We start from the raw sequence: 14,941 nt of genomic DNA on the forward strand, positions 1-14,941 counted from the left end.
AGAACGTTATTACAGGAGGGTATTGTGGGTGGACCAAGGCTAGAAGAACGCTATTACATGAGGGTATTGTGGGTGGACCAAGGCTAGAAGAACGCTATTACATGAGGATATTGTGGGTGGACCAAGGCTAGAAGAACGCTATTACAGGAGGGTATTGTTGGTGGACCAAGGCTGGAAGAACGCTATTACAGGAGGGTATTGTGGGTGTACCAAGGCTGGAAGAACACCATTACAGGAGGGTATTGTGGGTGGACCAAGGCTGGAAGAACGCTATTACATGAGGGTATTGTGGGTGGACCAAGGCTAGAAGAACGCTATTACAGGAGGGTATTGTGGGTGGACCAAGGCTAGAAGAACGCTATTACAGGAGGGTATTGTTGGTGGACCAAGGCTGGAAGAACGCTATTACAGGAGGGTATTGTGGGTGTACCAAGGCTGGAAGAACACTTCTACAGGAGGGTAATACGGGTAGACCAAGGCTGGAAGAACACTATTACAGGAGGGTAGTACAGGTAGACCAAGGCTGGAAGAATGCTATTACAGGAGGGTATTGTGGGTGGACCAAGGCTGGAAGAATGCTATTACAGGGGGGGGGGGGTACTGTGGGTGGACGTGGACCAAGGCTGGAAGAACACCATTACTAAAGAGTATTGTGGGTGGACCAAGGCTCACAATTACAGGAGGGTATTGTGGGTGGACCAAGGCTGGAAGAACGCTATTACAGGAGGGTATTGTGGGTGGACCAAGGTTGGAAGAACACAATTACAGGAGGGTATTGTGGGTGGACCAAGGCTGGAAGAACACTATTACGGGAGGGTATTGTGGGTGGACAAAAGCTGGAAGAACGATATTACGGGAGGGTATTACGGGTGGACAAAAGCTGGAACAACGCTATTACAGGAGGGTATTGTGGGTGGACCAAGGCTGGAAGAACACTATTACAGGAGGGTATTGCAGGTGGATCAATGCTGGAAGAACACTATTACAGGAGGGTATTGCAGGTGGATCAAGGCTCACTATTACAGGAGGGTATTGCGGGTGGAGCAAGGCTGGAAGAACACTATTACAGGAGGGTATTGCCAGTGGACCAAGGCAGGAAGAATGCTATTACAGGAGGGTAATGTGGGTGGACCAAGGCTGGAAGAACACTATTACAGGAGGGTATTGTGGGTGGACCAAGGCTGAAAGAACACTATTCCTCCCATTGATACCAATGATGGGACACTATTCTTCCCACTGACACCAAGGATCATCTGTGTCCAATCACAGCTCATCACATGTTAACAAATGCCAGTTATTGCCATTTCCTTTCCTCAGTGCCGTCACTGTCTGAGGAAAGGAAACTTGATAAATGGCAATCCTGTGACAGGGCACACTTACACTGATCATCAGTGCAGCATACCAGTGTCCATCATTGCAGGTTATCAGTTCCTATCAGTGCCGCCTCATTAGTGCCCATCAGCAAAGCCTCACCCATGCCCGTCAGTGAAACCTCATCCGTGCCCATCAGCGAAGGCTCATCCGTGCCCATCAGTGAAGGAGAAAAATTACCTGTTTGCAAAATTTTATAACAGAAACAAAAGTTTTTTATTTCAATTTCAGTTTGTTTAGCAAAAAATAATCCCCCAAGGTGATTAAATACCATCAAAAAATAAAGTTCTATCTGTGTGTTGCATAAGAGGGCACAGCGAGTCTAAAAGAGCCCTTCCAGCCAATCAGAACCATTTCTCCGCACACTTCTCTCCATAGGCTTCTATGTGGGATCTTCTCCTCGACTCTGTGAAGCGTCAAGCTTGGCCTGGAACTGCTGAATGACCTCAATCTCGGCCGGCGTCCTGAGATATTGCTCCAGCTCGCTGTCCGATATCTCCTCCTCTCCGGTGACGTCCGGCCGCCCGTCGGTGAAGGTGTAGTCATAACATCCTTTCCTTGGCTTTTTCATGATTGGAGGGAGGAACGAGGAGCTCAGGTTGGGTTCTTCAGATGCTGTCAAGTCTCCTCGTTCCGCGGAGGACGTCTCCGCCGCTGCCATCGACTTCCTGAGAAGGTAAGTCCTGTGCTTCAAGATGTCCCCCAAGTGCTGGACCACCGTCTTGTTGTCGAGGGACGTCATCTTCAGCCAGGGCAGCTGCTGGGCCAGCTGGAGGAACGTCTCTAGAAGTTCCCTCAGCCTGCATTTTACTGCCTGAGTCGGGGTGCCGATTTCACACAATTTGCAAAACCTTATCAACGAGCAGGAGATCCGCGGGGCGGGTCTGAGGGACTTCCAGGACAGGAAGGCCGCCGCGGTGATAATAGGGACAGGCTGACGTCCGGTGACCAGCCACGTTTCTCCAGCCAGCTCCACCGTCTTCAGGGTGCGTTCCAAGACCCGGCCCAGACTTTCTGCAAATCCCTCCGGAGCGTTCGAAGAGTTCTGGAGTAACCGAAAACTGCAAAGAGAAACGGGATGTAACCTTCGTCTAACCTTCGTAACCTTCGTCTTCAAACTGAGCTACTCCTTCCACTGACACCAATGATGGGACACTATTCCTCCCACTGACACCAACGATGGGACACTATTCCTCCCACTGACACCCACGACGGGACACTATTCCTCCCACTGACACCAAGGATGGGACACTATTCCTCCCACTGACACCAAGGATGGGACACTATTCCTCCCGCTGACACCAACGATGGGACACTATTCCTCCCGCTGACACCAACGATGGGACACTGTTCCTCCCGCTGACACCAACGATGGGACACTGTTCCTCCCGCTGACACCAACGATGGGACACTATTCCTCCCGCTGACACCAACGATGGGACACTATTCCTCCCGCTGACACCAACGATGGGACACTATTCCTCCCGCTGACACCAGCGATGGGACACTATTCCTCCCGCTGACACCAATGATGGGACACTATTCCTCCCGCTGACACCAACGATGGGACACTGTTCCTCCCGCTGACACCAACGATGAGACACTATTCCTCCCGCTGACACCAACGATGGGACACTATTCCTCCCGCTGACACCAACGATGGGACACTATTCCTCCCGCTGACACCAACGATGGGACACTATTCCTCCCGCTGACACCAATGATGGGACACTATTCCTCCCGCTGACACCAATGATGGGACACTATTCCTCCCGCTGACACCAATGATGGGACACTATTCCTCCCATTGACACCAATGATGGGACACTATTCCTTCCATTGACACCAATGATGGGACACTATTCCTCCCACTGACACCAATGATGGGACACTATTCCTCCCACTGATCCCAATGATGGGACACTATTCCTCCCACTGACACCAATAACAATGGGAATTGTTTACTCCCACGGACGCTGAGACATTTTGTACTCCTGGTTGCCACATTCTGGACAATAAACCGGCCATTTGTTTAGAAAGTTTGGAGACCCCTGTCTCTAGACCATAGAGATGAGGAGGCAATCTTTCCTCTGCTAATCTCTATGGCCAGCCGCCGCCACCACTGGATGGGTTCTTGGGCTTCCCAACGGACCAGGTAAGCCCGAGAACCTGCTACACCCCGATGTGAACTCAGGGGCTCCTGCCACTTCTAAAGGTGATCCAGAGGCTATTTAGCCGCTGGGATCACTTTTATCAGAAAGAACGGTGGCTGCAGAAATTTTAATACCGGGGGGGTTATGGCATCCAGCTGCAGCCCTGGTATTTAGTCTTTGCCCTGGTCGGCAAAGACTTGGCCCTCTATTCCCGGCACCGGCGTTTCTATTCCCATCTCTAACGATCGTACCTCTTGCAGTGACTCTCCACCAGGTTCTGTAAGTCGAACGTTGGTAAGTCGATCCTCAGGGCCTCCACCAGCTTGGGTAACACGGCGCTGAACAACTCCTTCTGGGAGTACATGAGGGCGCAGACGGTGCCCATGGTGATCGGCCAGCGGTGTTGGCGGCACGTTATGTAGACGCAGCACCCCATGATGGCTTCCTTCTTCTCCTTGGCGACGGCGTGACATACGGGGTGGGGGAAGATCCTCTCGTAGTACGACGCGGCGGAGTCCGCAAAGCTGTCCGGAAGCCGGAGGACTCGGCAGAGATTTCTGACCCGGATGATACCTGGGAGGACACAAGACAAGGGGTGAACTCCGGAGAGACAGCAGCCTGGCAGGGCAAGGACCTCAAGCGGGCCGTCCCTGTACAGCACAGATCAGACTGGGGGAGGAAGAAGCAGCACAATCAGCCAATCGGTGCATGCATCATCCCGATAGGAGGAGAGAGCAGAGTGACTGATGAGCTGCCTCTTCTCTCTGAGGGCTCATTTACACTTCTGCTCAGTAGTAACCCCCAGCTCTGCTGATCCTCCTCTCTCTCTGGTCACCACTCACCTCCCGCTATATTGCTACCATGCGCGACATCTGCAAGGGGGGGGGGGGGGGGGGGAGAGAAGAGTACAGAGGGGGGGGGGGGAAAGAGAAAAGTACAGAGGGGGGAGGGGGAGGAGAGAAAAGTACAGAGGGGAGGAGAGGAGTACAGATGGGAGGAGAGGAGTACAGAGGAGAGGGGAGGAGAGGGGAGGAGTACAGAGGGGAGGGGAGGAGTACAGAGGGGAGGGGAGGAGTGGAGTACAGAGGGGAGTGGAGTACAGAGGGGAGGGGAGGAGTGGAGTGGGGAGGAGTGGAGTACAGAGGGGAGGAGTGGAGTACAGAGGGGAGGAGTGGAGTACAAAGGGGAGGAGTGGAGAGTACAGAGGGGAGGAGTGGAGAGTACAGAGGGGAGGAGTGGAGAGTACAGAGGGGAGGAGTGGAGAATACAGAGGGGAGGAGTGGAGAGTACAGAGGGGAGGAGTGGAGAGTACAGAGGGGAGGAGTGGAGAGTACAGAGGGGAGGAGAGGAGTACAGAGGGGAGGAGGGGAGGAGAGGAGTACAGAGGGGAGGAGAGGAGTACAGAGGGGAGGAGAGGAGTACAGAGGGGAGGAGAGGAGTACAGAGGGGAGGAGTGGAGTACAGAGGGGGAGGAGTGGAGTACAGAGGGGAAGGAGAGGAGTACAGAGGGGAAGGAGGGGAGTACAGAGGGGAAGGAGGGGAGTACAGAGGGGAGGAGTGGCGTACAGAGGGGAGGAGTGGCGTACAGAGGGGAGGAGTGGCGTACAGAGGGGAGGAGAGGAGTACAGAGGGGAGGAGAGGAGTACAGAGGGGAGGAGTGGAGAGTACAGAGGGGAGGAGTACAGAGGGGAGGAGAGGAGTACAGAGGGGAGGAGAGGAGTACAGAGGGGAAGGAGAGGAGTACAGAGGGGAAGGAGGGGAGTACAGAGGGGAAGGAGGGGAGTACAGAGGGGAGGAGTGGAGAGTACAGAGGGGAGGAGTACAGAGGGGAGGAGTACAGAGGGGAGGAGAGGAGTACAGAGGGGAGGAGAGGAGTACAGAGGGGAAGGAGAGGAGTACAGAGGGGAAGGAGAGGAGTACAGAGGGGAAGGAGGGGAGTACAGAGGGGAAGGAGGGGAGTACAGAGGGGAGGAGTGGCGTACAGAGGGGAGGAGTGGCGTACAGAGGGGAGGAGTGGCGTACAGAGGGGAGGAGAGGAGTACAGAGGGGAGGAGTGGAGAGTACAGAGGGGAGGAGTGGAGAGTACAGAGGGGGAGGAGTGGAGTACAGAGGGGAGGAGAGGAGTACAGAGGGGAGGAGTGAAGTACAGAGGGGAGGAGTGAAGTACAGAGGGGAGGAGTGAAGTACAGAGGGGAGGAGTGAAGTACAGAGGGGAGGAGTGAAGTACAGAAGGGAGGAGTGGAGAGTACAGAGGGGAGGAGTGGAGAGTACAGAGGGGAGGAGTGGAGAGTACAGAGGGGAGGAGTGGAGAGTACAGAGGGGAGGAGTGGAGAGTACAGAGGGGAGGAGAGGAGTACAGAGGGGGAGGAGTGGAGTACAGAGGGGAGGAGCGGAGTACAGAGGGGAGGAGTGGAGTACAGAGGAGAGGAGAGGAGTACAGAGGGGAGGAGTGAAGTACAGAAGGAGGAGTGGAGAGTACAGAGGGGAGGAGTGGAGAGTACAGAGGGGAGGAGTGGAGAGTACAGAGGGGAGGAGAGGAGTACAGAGGGGGAGGAGTGGAGTACAGAGGGGAGGAGCGGAGTACAGAGGGGAGGAGTGGAGTACAGAGGAGAGGAGAGGAGTACAGAGGGGAGGAGTGAAGTACAGAAGGGAGGAGTGGAGAGTACAGAGGGGAGGAGTGGAGAGTACAGAGGGGAGGAGTGGAGAGTACAGAGGGGAGGAGAGGAGTACAGAGGGGGAGGAGTGGAGTACAGAGGGGAGGAGCGGAGTACAGAGGGGAGGAGTGGAGTAAAGAGGGGGGAGGGGAGGAGTACAGAGGAGAGGAGAGGAGTACATTGGACACACTGTGCTGTATATTTGTCACCCCCCCTCCCCATGTTATAGATAGGAGAAGAGTACTCACCTCGGAGTTTGGCTTTGCTGAGGTTCTCATTCTGTCCGGAGCTCTCGGAATATCTCACAGCTGAGGAGAGAAGAGGAACAATTACAATCTATAGTGAGTGCGGGACGTTGTGCGTGGCAGAACACACGATCGCTCCCCCCCCGTGTTTGGGGCATCATTGAGTAATAACGGCACAGGGGGCGCGGTTCTGCTACACTCCGATGTGAACGGGCCGAACACTGGCAGACCCAGGATGGGTATGGAGGGTGTTGCCCCCCCCCCGTTCCCAGGAGTCACTTCCAGGTCCCCGTGTCACTTTCCTCGCCCTGCCGCAGGATATGTACTGGGGGGCGGTTCCTAAGGGGTTAAAGAGAACCCGTCTATTAGACCCCCGGATGTCCAATCGTCACCCAAATGTTTTTCTTTTTTTTAAAGTGTACAAAATAGTTTCACCCAAACACTTACCATCCCCCCCCCCTCCGATTATCTCTAAACTGATGACCTGTTAGGGGGAGGGGGGGGGGATTAAATTATCGGGTATTGAAGTTTTTAATTATAAGCCTTGACATGTCGGGTGTCCATCTACTCGGCACAACCTCGTCTTTTATATTTAATGAAAATTTGGGGTATATATATGGGGTAATGTATGGGGTATGGGGTAATATATATGGGGTAATATATATTAATCTTAACTTTAGTGCGCTTTTTTTTTTTAAACAGAAATGTTGCATTTTATAAACAATTTGTGCGGATATCGCGTGATCTAAGAAAAAATCGGAGCCACCGCCATTTTATTCTTCGGGGGTCTTCACTTTTGGAAAATATCAAATGTTTGGGGGGTTTCAAGTAAACTTCAAGCCTAAAATGCCTCAGTGAAGGGTTAATGACTGGTTGCCATGGTAGCAGAGAATGAAGGGGGGATGGTTACTATGGTAGCAGAGAATGAAGGGGGGTTGGTTGCCATGGTAGCAGAGAATGAAGGGGGGTTGGTTACCATGGTAGCAGAGAATGAAGGGGGGTTGGTTGCCATGGTAGCAGAGAATGAAGGGGGGTTGGTTGCCATGGTAGCAGAGAATGAAGGGGGGTTGGTTGCCATGGTAGCAGAGAATGAAGGGGGGGGTTGGTTGCCATGGTAGCATAGAATGAAGGTGGGGATTGGGGATGGTTTCCATGGTAGCATAGAATGAAGGGGGGTTGGTTGCCATGGTAGCATAGAATGAAGGGGTTGGTTGCCATGGTAGCATAGAATGAAGGGGGTTGGTTGCCATGGTAGCATAGAATGAAGGGGGGTTGGTTGCCATGGTAGCATAGAATGAAGGAGGGATGGTTGCCATGGTAGCATAGAATGAAGGGGGGTTGGTTGCCATGGTAGCATAGAATGAAGGGGGGTTGGTTGCCATGGTAGCATAGAATGAAGGGGGTGGTTGCCATGGTAGCATAGAATGAAGGGGGTGGTTGCCATGGAGCATAGAATGAAGGGGTTTTGGTTGCCATGGTAGCATAGAATGAAGGGGGGTTGGTTGCCATGGTAGCATAGAATGAAGGGGGTGGTTGCCATGGTAGCATAGAATGAAGGGGGTGGTTGCCATGGAGCATAGAATGAAGGGTTTTTGGTTGCCATGGTAGCATAGAATGAAGGGGTTTTGGTTGCCATGGTAGCATAAAATGAAGGGGGGGTGGTTGCCATGGTAGCATAGAATGAAGGGGGGGTGGTTGCCATGGTAGCATAGAATGAAGGGGGGGTTGGGGGGATGGTTGCCATGGTAGCATAGAATGAAGGGGGGTGGTTACCATGGTAGCATAGAATGAAGGTGGGTGGTTGCCATGGTAGCATAGAATGAAGGTGGGTGGTTGCCATGGTAGCATAGAATGTAGGGGGGGTGGAGGGATGGTTGCCATGGTAGCATAGAATGAAGTAGGGATGGTTGCCATGGTAGCATAGAATGAAGGGGGTTGGGGGGATGGTTGCCATGGTAGCATAGAATGAAGGGGGGTTGGTTGCCATGGTAGCATAGAATGAAGAGGGTTGGTTGCCATGGTAGCATAAAATGAAAGGGGGGGGGGTTGCCATGGTAGCATAGAATGAAGGGGGGTTGGGGGGATGGTTGCCATGGTAGCATAGAATGAAGGGGGTGGTTGCCATGGTAGCATAGAATGAAGGGGATGGTTGCCATGGTAGCATAGAATGAAGGTGGGTGGTTGCCATGGTAGCATAGAATGAAGGTGGGTGGTTGCCATGGTAGCATAGAATGAAGGGGGTGGTTGCCATCGTAGCATAGAATGAAGGGGGGGTTGGGGGGATGGTTGCCATGGTAGCATAGAATGAAGGGGATGGTTGCCATGGTAGCATAGAATGAAGGTGGGTGGTTGCCATGGTAGCATAGAATGAAGGTGGGTGGTTGCCATGGTAGCATAGAATGAAGGGGGTGGTTGCCATCGTAGCATAGAATGAAGGGGGGGGTTGGGGGGATGGTTGCCATGGTAGCATAGAATGAAGTAGGGATGATTGCCATGGTAGCATAAAATGAAGGTGGGTGGTTGCCATGGTAGCATAGAATGAAGGTGGGTGGTTGCCATGGTAGCATAGAATGTAGGGGGGGGGGTGGAGGGATGGTTGCCATGGTAGCATAGAATGAAGTAGGGATGGTTGCCATGGTAGCATAGAATGAAGGGGGGTGGAGGGATGGTTGCCATGGTAGCATAGAATGAAGGGGGGGTTGGGGGGATGGTTGCCATGGTAGCATAGAATGAAGGGTTTTTTTTTTTTTTTTTTTTTCAAATTGTTTTTATTAAAGTTTTCACAACATACAGAAAAGATAATTAAAATAGACAAGACAAAGACATACAGATACACAGCTCAATTGTACATATAGTATACAGGAAACTTTGTGCTACAATTCACTACCACAGTGCGCTTCAGTTGCAATGTCAGGCATGATGGGGGCAGGGGTGCACCCAGCCACCAGCATGGCACAAACTCACGTGTCGACACCTGAGACTAATCCACATCAGCAGCGAGACCCAGGCTAAATGATAGAGGTGATGGTTATATGAAATGATCAGCCAGCAGTTTCCGACTCAGCCAACCAGGCTCGCCAAACTTTATCATATTTCTGTGGACATCCACGGTTGAAATATGTATCTTTGTACAGGGGGAGGCTGGAGTTGACCAGACGTCTCCACTGCATCAGGGAGGGGGGCGTGGATTTCTTCCAGTGCATAGCAATATTCTTACGTGCATAAAAGAGTAACAGGCTTATCAGTGTACGTTTAGCGGAGGATGGGACAATGTTTTCAACGATACCCAGGAGACAGACCTCCATTGCCAGGGGCAATTGAACTGCCGCAACCTTGTTAACCAGTGTTAGCACCTCCTCCCAATATTGTTTCACTACAGGGCATTGCCAAAAAATGTGAGAGAAGTCGCCAGGGGAGGCGCTGCATCTCCAACACTCCGGGGAGTGCGCAGGGTTAATTTTATGAAGTCTATGCGGGGTGAAGTATGCTCTATGCACTATTTTGAATTGCACTAGTCTGTCCCGAACCGAGACCAGGGTGTTAAAGGGAAGGTCCCACACGTCATCCCAATCGTCCGTATCCAATGTGGGTATGTCACTCTGCCACCTGGATCTCAGCCCGTCCAAGGAAGGGAGAGACACAAAGGTCAGGTAGGAGTACAAGCGCGAAGTGGGCTTTGCATCACAACCAAACCTAAGTGTCCTCTCCAGCTCCGACTGGGCCACGATGCACGATGACCGAGGAAATTGTGCTGTAAACGCATGTGATAGTTGGTGATGTCTGAAAACATAATGTGGAGGTAGATTAAATGTGGACCGGAGCTCCTCAAAGGGCTTCAACTCATTTTGCGAGACAATGTGTGACATCAACTTGATGCCGCGTCCGGACCACGCAACAGGATCTGGAAGTCTATAGAAGTGGTCCAAGGTAGGGTTCAGCCAGATAGGGGCATTGGGGGAAACCTCGGTGGGTTTACATTTTTCAATAGCTAGTCCCGTCCGCCATGCCCGTAGCGTGGTAAGCATGGAGGGTGTCAGGGGGTACGGCGCGCGTGGGCCCCGGAACAACAAGAACCGGAGGGCCTTCAGCGAACCGACCACCGAGGCTTCCAGGGCAGTGGAGGTGTTAGTCCCGTCCGGGCCTAACCACCAGGCCGCGGTCACCAACTGGGTTGCCAAAAAGTATTTGTAGCAGTCGGGGAATGCCATTCCCCCCTGCGTCCGAGGCCTCATTAACGTTGCTAATTTGTATCGTGGCGGATAGGTGCCCCAAATGAAAGAGGAGAAAATTTGGTTTAATTTGCAAAAGAAGGACTTGGGCACCCACTGAGGGGAGTGGCGGAAGAGGTATATAAACTTTGGGACGATTTTCATTTTAAGGAGATTTACCCTTCCCCAAACAGATAGCGGGAGATTTTCCCAGGCCTTAATCCTCGACTGAGTCTCCAGGAGGACTGGGGTCAAATTTAGTAAAATAAAGTCTGTGGCCAAGGCTGAAACATGTACTCCTAGGTACTTAAATGAGTCAACCCAACAGAGAGGATTATCAGGTGGGGAAGTAGACCTGGCTGCCTGGTCAATCGGGAAGAGCAGCGACTTGGACCAATTTACCCTGAGTCCAGTGACCAAGGCGAACGCGTCCAGCACAGTCAGTGCACCCCGCAGCGAGGGACCAGCGTCATTTAAGAATAGCAGCATATCGTCCGCGTACAGGGCCACCCTCTCCTCCAGCAAGCCCACACGAAGTCCTCTAATAAGTGGTGAGGTGCGGAGAGCCTCCGCCACCGGTTCAATGGCAAGGGCAAAAAGGGCTGGAGAGAGAGGGCAACCCTGCCTCGTTCCCCGGTAAAGCCTGAAGGGGACAGATAGTCCCCCATTCAGACGCACCGAGGAGGTGGGAGCCCTGTAAATTACCTGAAGCCAGTCGATAAACCGTAAGGGGAATCCCATTCTTCGCAACGTTTCCCATAGAAAGGGCCATTCGACTGTGTCGAAGGCCTTTTCGACGTCCAACGAGGCCACAGTCCTCGTTCCTACGTTTAGGTGTTGGGTGTGTATGTTGGTGAAAAGCCTCCTGAGGTTCACATCCGTGGACCTCCGGGGCATGAAACCCGTCTGATCTGAGTCTATTACCGTGGGCAGCATGGGATATAGTCGAAGGGCGAGAAGTTTAGTCAGGATTTTAAAGTCGGTGTTGAGGAGAGCAATGGGCCGGTACGAAGCACACAGAGTTGGGTCCTTGGGAGGTTTGTATATCAGTGTCAAGTGAGCATGGTACATGGACAAAGGGAGATTTCCGTCTGTCAGGCTTGAAGTGTATATCTGGGCCAACAGGGGGGCCAGGAGGCCCACATGTGCCCTGTAAAAATCTAGGGGGAGCCCATCTGGGCCAGGCGCCTTCCCCGGTAGAATGAATGAAGGGGGTTTGGTTGCCATGGTAGCATAGAATGAAGGGGGTTGGTTGCCATGGTAGCATAGAATGAAGGGGGGGTTGGTTGCCATGGTAGCATAGAATGAAGGGGGGGTTGGTTGCCATGGTAGCATAGAATGAAGGGGGTGGTTACCATGGTAGCATAGAGTGAAGGGGGGTTGGGGGGGTGGTTGCCATGGAGCATAGAATGAAGGGGTTTTGGTTGCCATGGTAGCATAAAATGAAGGGGGGGTGGTTGCCATGGTAGCATAGAATGAAGGGGGGGGTTGCCATGGTAGCATAGAATGAAGGGGGGTTGGGGGGGATGGTTGCCATGGTAGCATAGAATGAAGGGGGTGGTTGCCATGGTAGCATAGAATGAAGGTGGGTGGTTGCCATGGTAGCATAGAATGTAGGGGGGTTGGGGGGATGGTTGCCATGGTAGCATAGAATGAAGTAGGGATGGTTGCCATGGTAGCATAGAATGAAGGGGGGTGGTTACCATGGTAGCATAGAATGAAGGGGGGGTTGGGGGGATGGTTGCCATGGTAGCATAGAATGAAGGGGGGTGGTTACCATGGTAGCATAGAATGAAGGTGGGTGGTTGCCATGGTAGCATAGAATGAAGGTGGGTGGTTGCCATGGTAGCATAGAATGTAGGGGGGGTGGAGGGATGGTTGCCATGGTAGCATAGAATGAAGTAGGGATGGTTGCCATGGTAGCATAGAATGAAGGGGGGTTGGTTGCCATGGTAGCATAGAATGAAGAGGGTTGGTTGCCATGGTAGCATAGAATGAAGGGGGGTTGGGGGGATGGTTGCCATGGTAGCATAGAATGAAGGGGGTGGTTGCCATGGTAGCATAGAATGAAGGGGATGGTTGCCATGGTAGCATAGAATGAAGGTGGGTGGTTGCCATGGTAGCATAGAATGAAGGTGGGTGGTTGCCATCGTAGCATAGAATGTAGGGGGGGTTGGGGGGATGGTTGCCATGGTAGCATAGAATGAAGGGGGTGGTTGCCATCGTAGCATAGAATGTAGGGGGGGTTGGGGGGATGGTTGCCATGGTAGCATAGAATGAAGTAGGGATGATTGCCATGGTAGCATAAAATGAAGGTGGGTGGTTGCCATGGTAGCATAGAATGAAGGTGGGTGGTTGCCATGGTAGCATAGAATGAAGGTGGGTGGTTGCCATGGTAGCATAGAATGTAGGGGGGGTGGAGGGATGGTTGCCATGGTAGCATAGAATGAAGTAGGGATGGTTGCCATGGTAGCATAGAATGAAGGGGGGTGGAGGGATGGTTGCCATGGTAGCATAGAATGAAGGGGGGGTTGGGGGGATGGTTGCCATGGTAGCATAGAATGAAGGGGGGTTGGTTGCCATGGTAGCATAGAATGAAGGGGGTTTGGTTGCCATGGTAGCATAGAATGAAGGGGGTTGGTTGCCATGGTAGCATAGAATGAAGGGGGGGTTGGTTGCCATGGTAGCATAGAATGAAGGGGGGTGGTTGCCATGGTAGCATAGAATGAAGGGGGTGGTTACCATGGTAGCATAGAGTGAAGGGGGGTTGGGGGGGTGGTTGCCATGGAGCATAGAATGAAGGGGTTTTGGTTGCCATGGTAGCATAGAATGAAGGGGTTTTGGTTGCCATGGTAGCATAGATGGTTGGATGGTTGGGGGGATGGTTGCCATGGTAGCATAGAATGAAGGGGGTGGTTGCCATGGTAGCATAGAATGAAGGGGGGGTTGGGGGGATGGTTGCCATGGTAGCATAGCATGAAGTAGGGATGGTTGCTATGGTAGCATAGAATGAAGGTGGGCGGTTGCCATGGTAGCATAGAATGTAGGGGGGGATGGTTACCATGGTAGCATAGAATGAAGGGGGGATGGTTGCCATGGTAGCATAGAATGAAGGGGGGATGGTTGCCATGGTAGCATAGAATGAAGGTGGGTGGTTGCCATGGTAGCATAGAATGAAGGGGGTGGTTACCATGGTAGCATAGAATGAAGGTGGGTGGTTGCCATGGTAGCATAGAATGAAGGGGGGGATGGTTGCCATGGTAGCATAGAATGAAGGGGGGGGGGGTGGTTGCCATGGTAGCATAGAATGAAGGGGGGGATGGTTGCCATGGTAGCATAGAATGAAGTAGGGATGGTTGCCATGGTAGCATAGAATGAAGGGGGGTTGGTTGCCATGGTAGCATAGAATGAAGGGGGTGGTTACCATGGTAGCATAGAATGAAGGGGGTGGTTGCCATGGTAGAATAGAATGAAGGGGGGATGGGGGGATGGTTGCCATGGTAGCATAGAATGGAGGGGGTGGTTACCATGGTAGCATAGAATGAAGGGGGGTGGTTGCCATGGTAGCATAGAATGAAGGGGGGTTGGGGGGATGGTTGCCATGGTAGCATAGAATGAAGGGGGGGTTGGGGGGATGGTTGCCATGGTAGCATAGAATGAAGGGGGGGATGGTTGCCATGGTAGCATAGAATGAAGGGGGGTGGTTTGCATGGTAGCACAGGATTGGTCACCTTGTAGGAAGCCCTCCTCGGTCAGGGTGGTGGTGAGCGCCCCCTCTGTCAGCACATAGCCGCAACCCGCACACACCCTCTGCTGCTGGGTGTAATGAGAATCCTCCACAATGTCGGAGGAGCCGCAGTCCGGACATCTCTCCGGGCGGGACATCTTCCCCCCGGCACACACCCGCCACCGGGAGCTCAGACTACAATAATATCTCACCCAACCAAACCTATAGCTCCACTGTCAGCGCCATTTTGTCGAAGTCTCCCAGTAGACGCCGAGAGAATGTCTGCACTGTCGGCGCCATTTTATTAAAGTCGGTCCGTGTAGATAGAACGGAGTTGGTCTTCAATAATATGGCGCCTAATGCCGCGAATTTGGGGACAATTGTTTTGCAAAGTTTTTACCAACGCCCAGGGGACGGGAGATGATAAATAACACCGAACGAACAGGGAATATGAATTATAGGGCAACCAGAGAGCGAATCGGTGATTTATTGTTTTCCGGTTGCGGTGAGAGGGCTGAGGAGGGAATTCAGTGCACACCGAGCGAGTGTAATAAAGGCTGACACCAGGGGGCGCTGTTACTTC

General features: G+C 52.6%; 1 protein-coding gene across 1 annotated transcript; it reads right to left on the reverse strand.

Annotated features, from left to right (window-relative positions):
• Positions 1-1,601: 1,601 nt before the first annotated feature.
• On the reverse strand, positions 1,602-14,564 carry BRF2 (BRF2 RNA polymerase III transcription initiation factor subunit). The gene is made up of 4 exons (XM_040342183.1): positions 14,363-14,564; positions 6,427-6,486; positions 3,776-4,097; positions 1,602-2,432 (listed from the first exon to the last, which is right to left on the reverse strand). The coding sequence occupies exons 1-4, from the start codon at positions 14,514-14,516 to the stop codon at positions 1,754-1,756; spliced, it is 1,215 nt and encodes a 404-aa protein (XP_040198117.1). The 5' UTR covers positions 14,517-14,564; the 3' UTR covers positions 1,602-1,753.
• Between the last annotated feature and the right edge of the window lie 377 nt (positions 14,565-14,941).

This window comes from Rana temporaria, chromosome 3 (genome assembly GCF_905171775.1).
Source record: "Rana temporaria chromosome 3, aRanTem1.1, whole genome shotgun sequence".
Classification (NCBI taxonomy): Eukaryota; Metazoa; Chordata; class Amphibia; order Anura; family Ranidae; genus Rana; species Rana temporaria.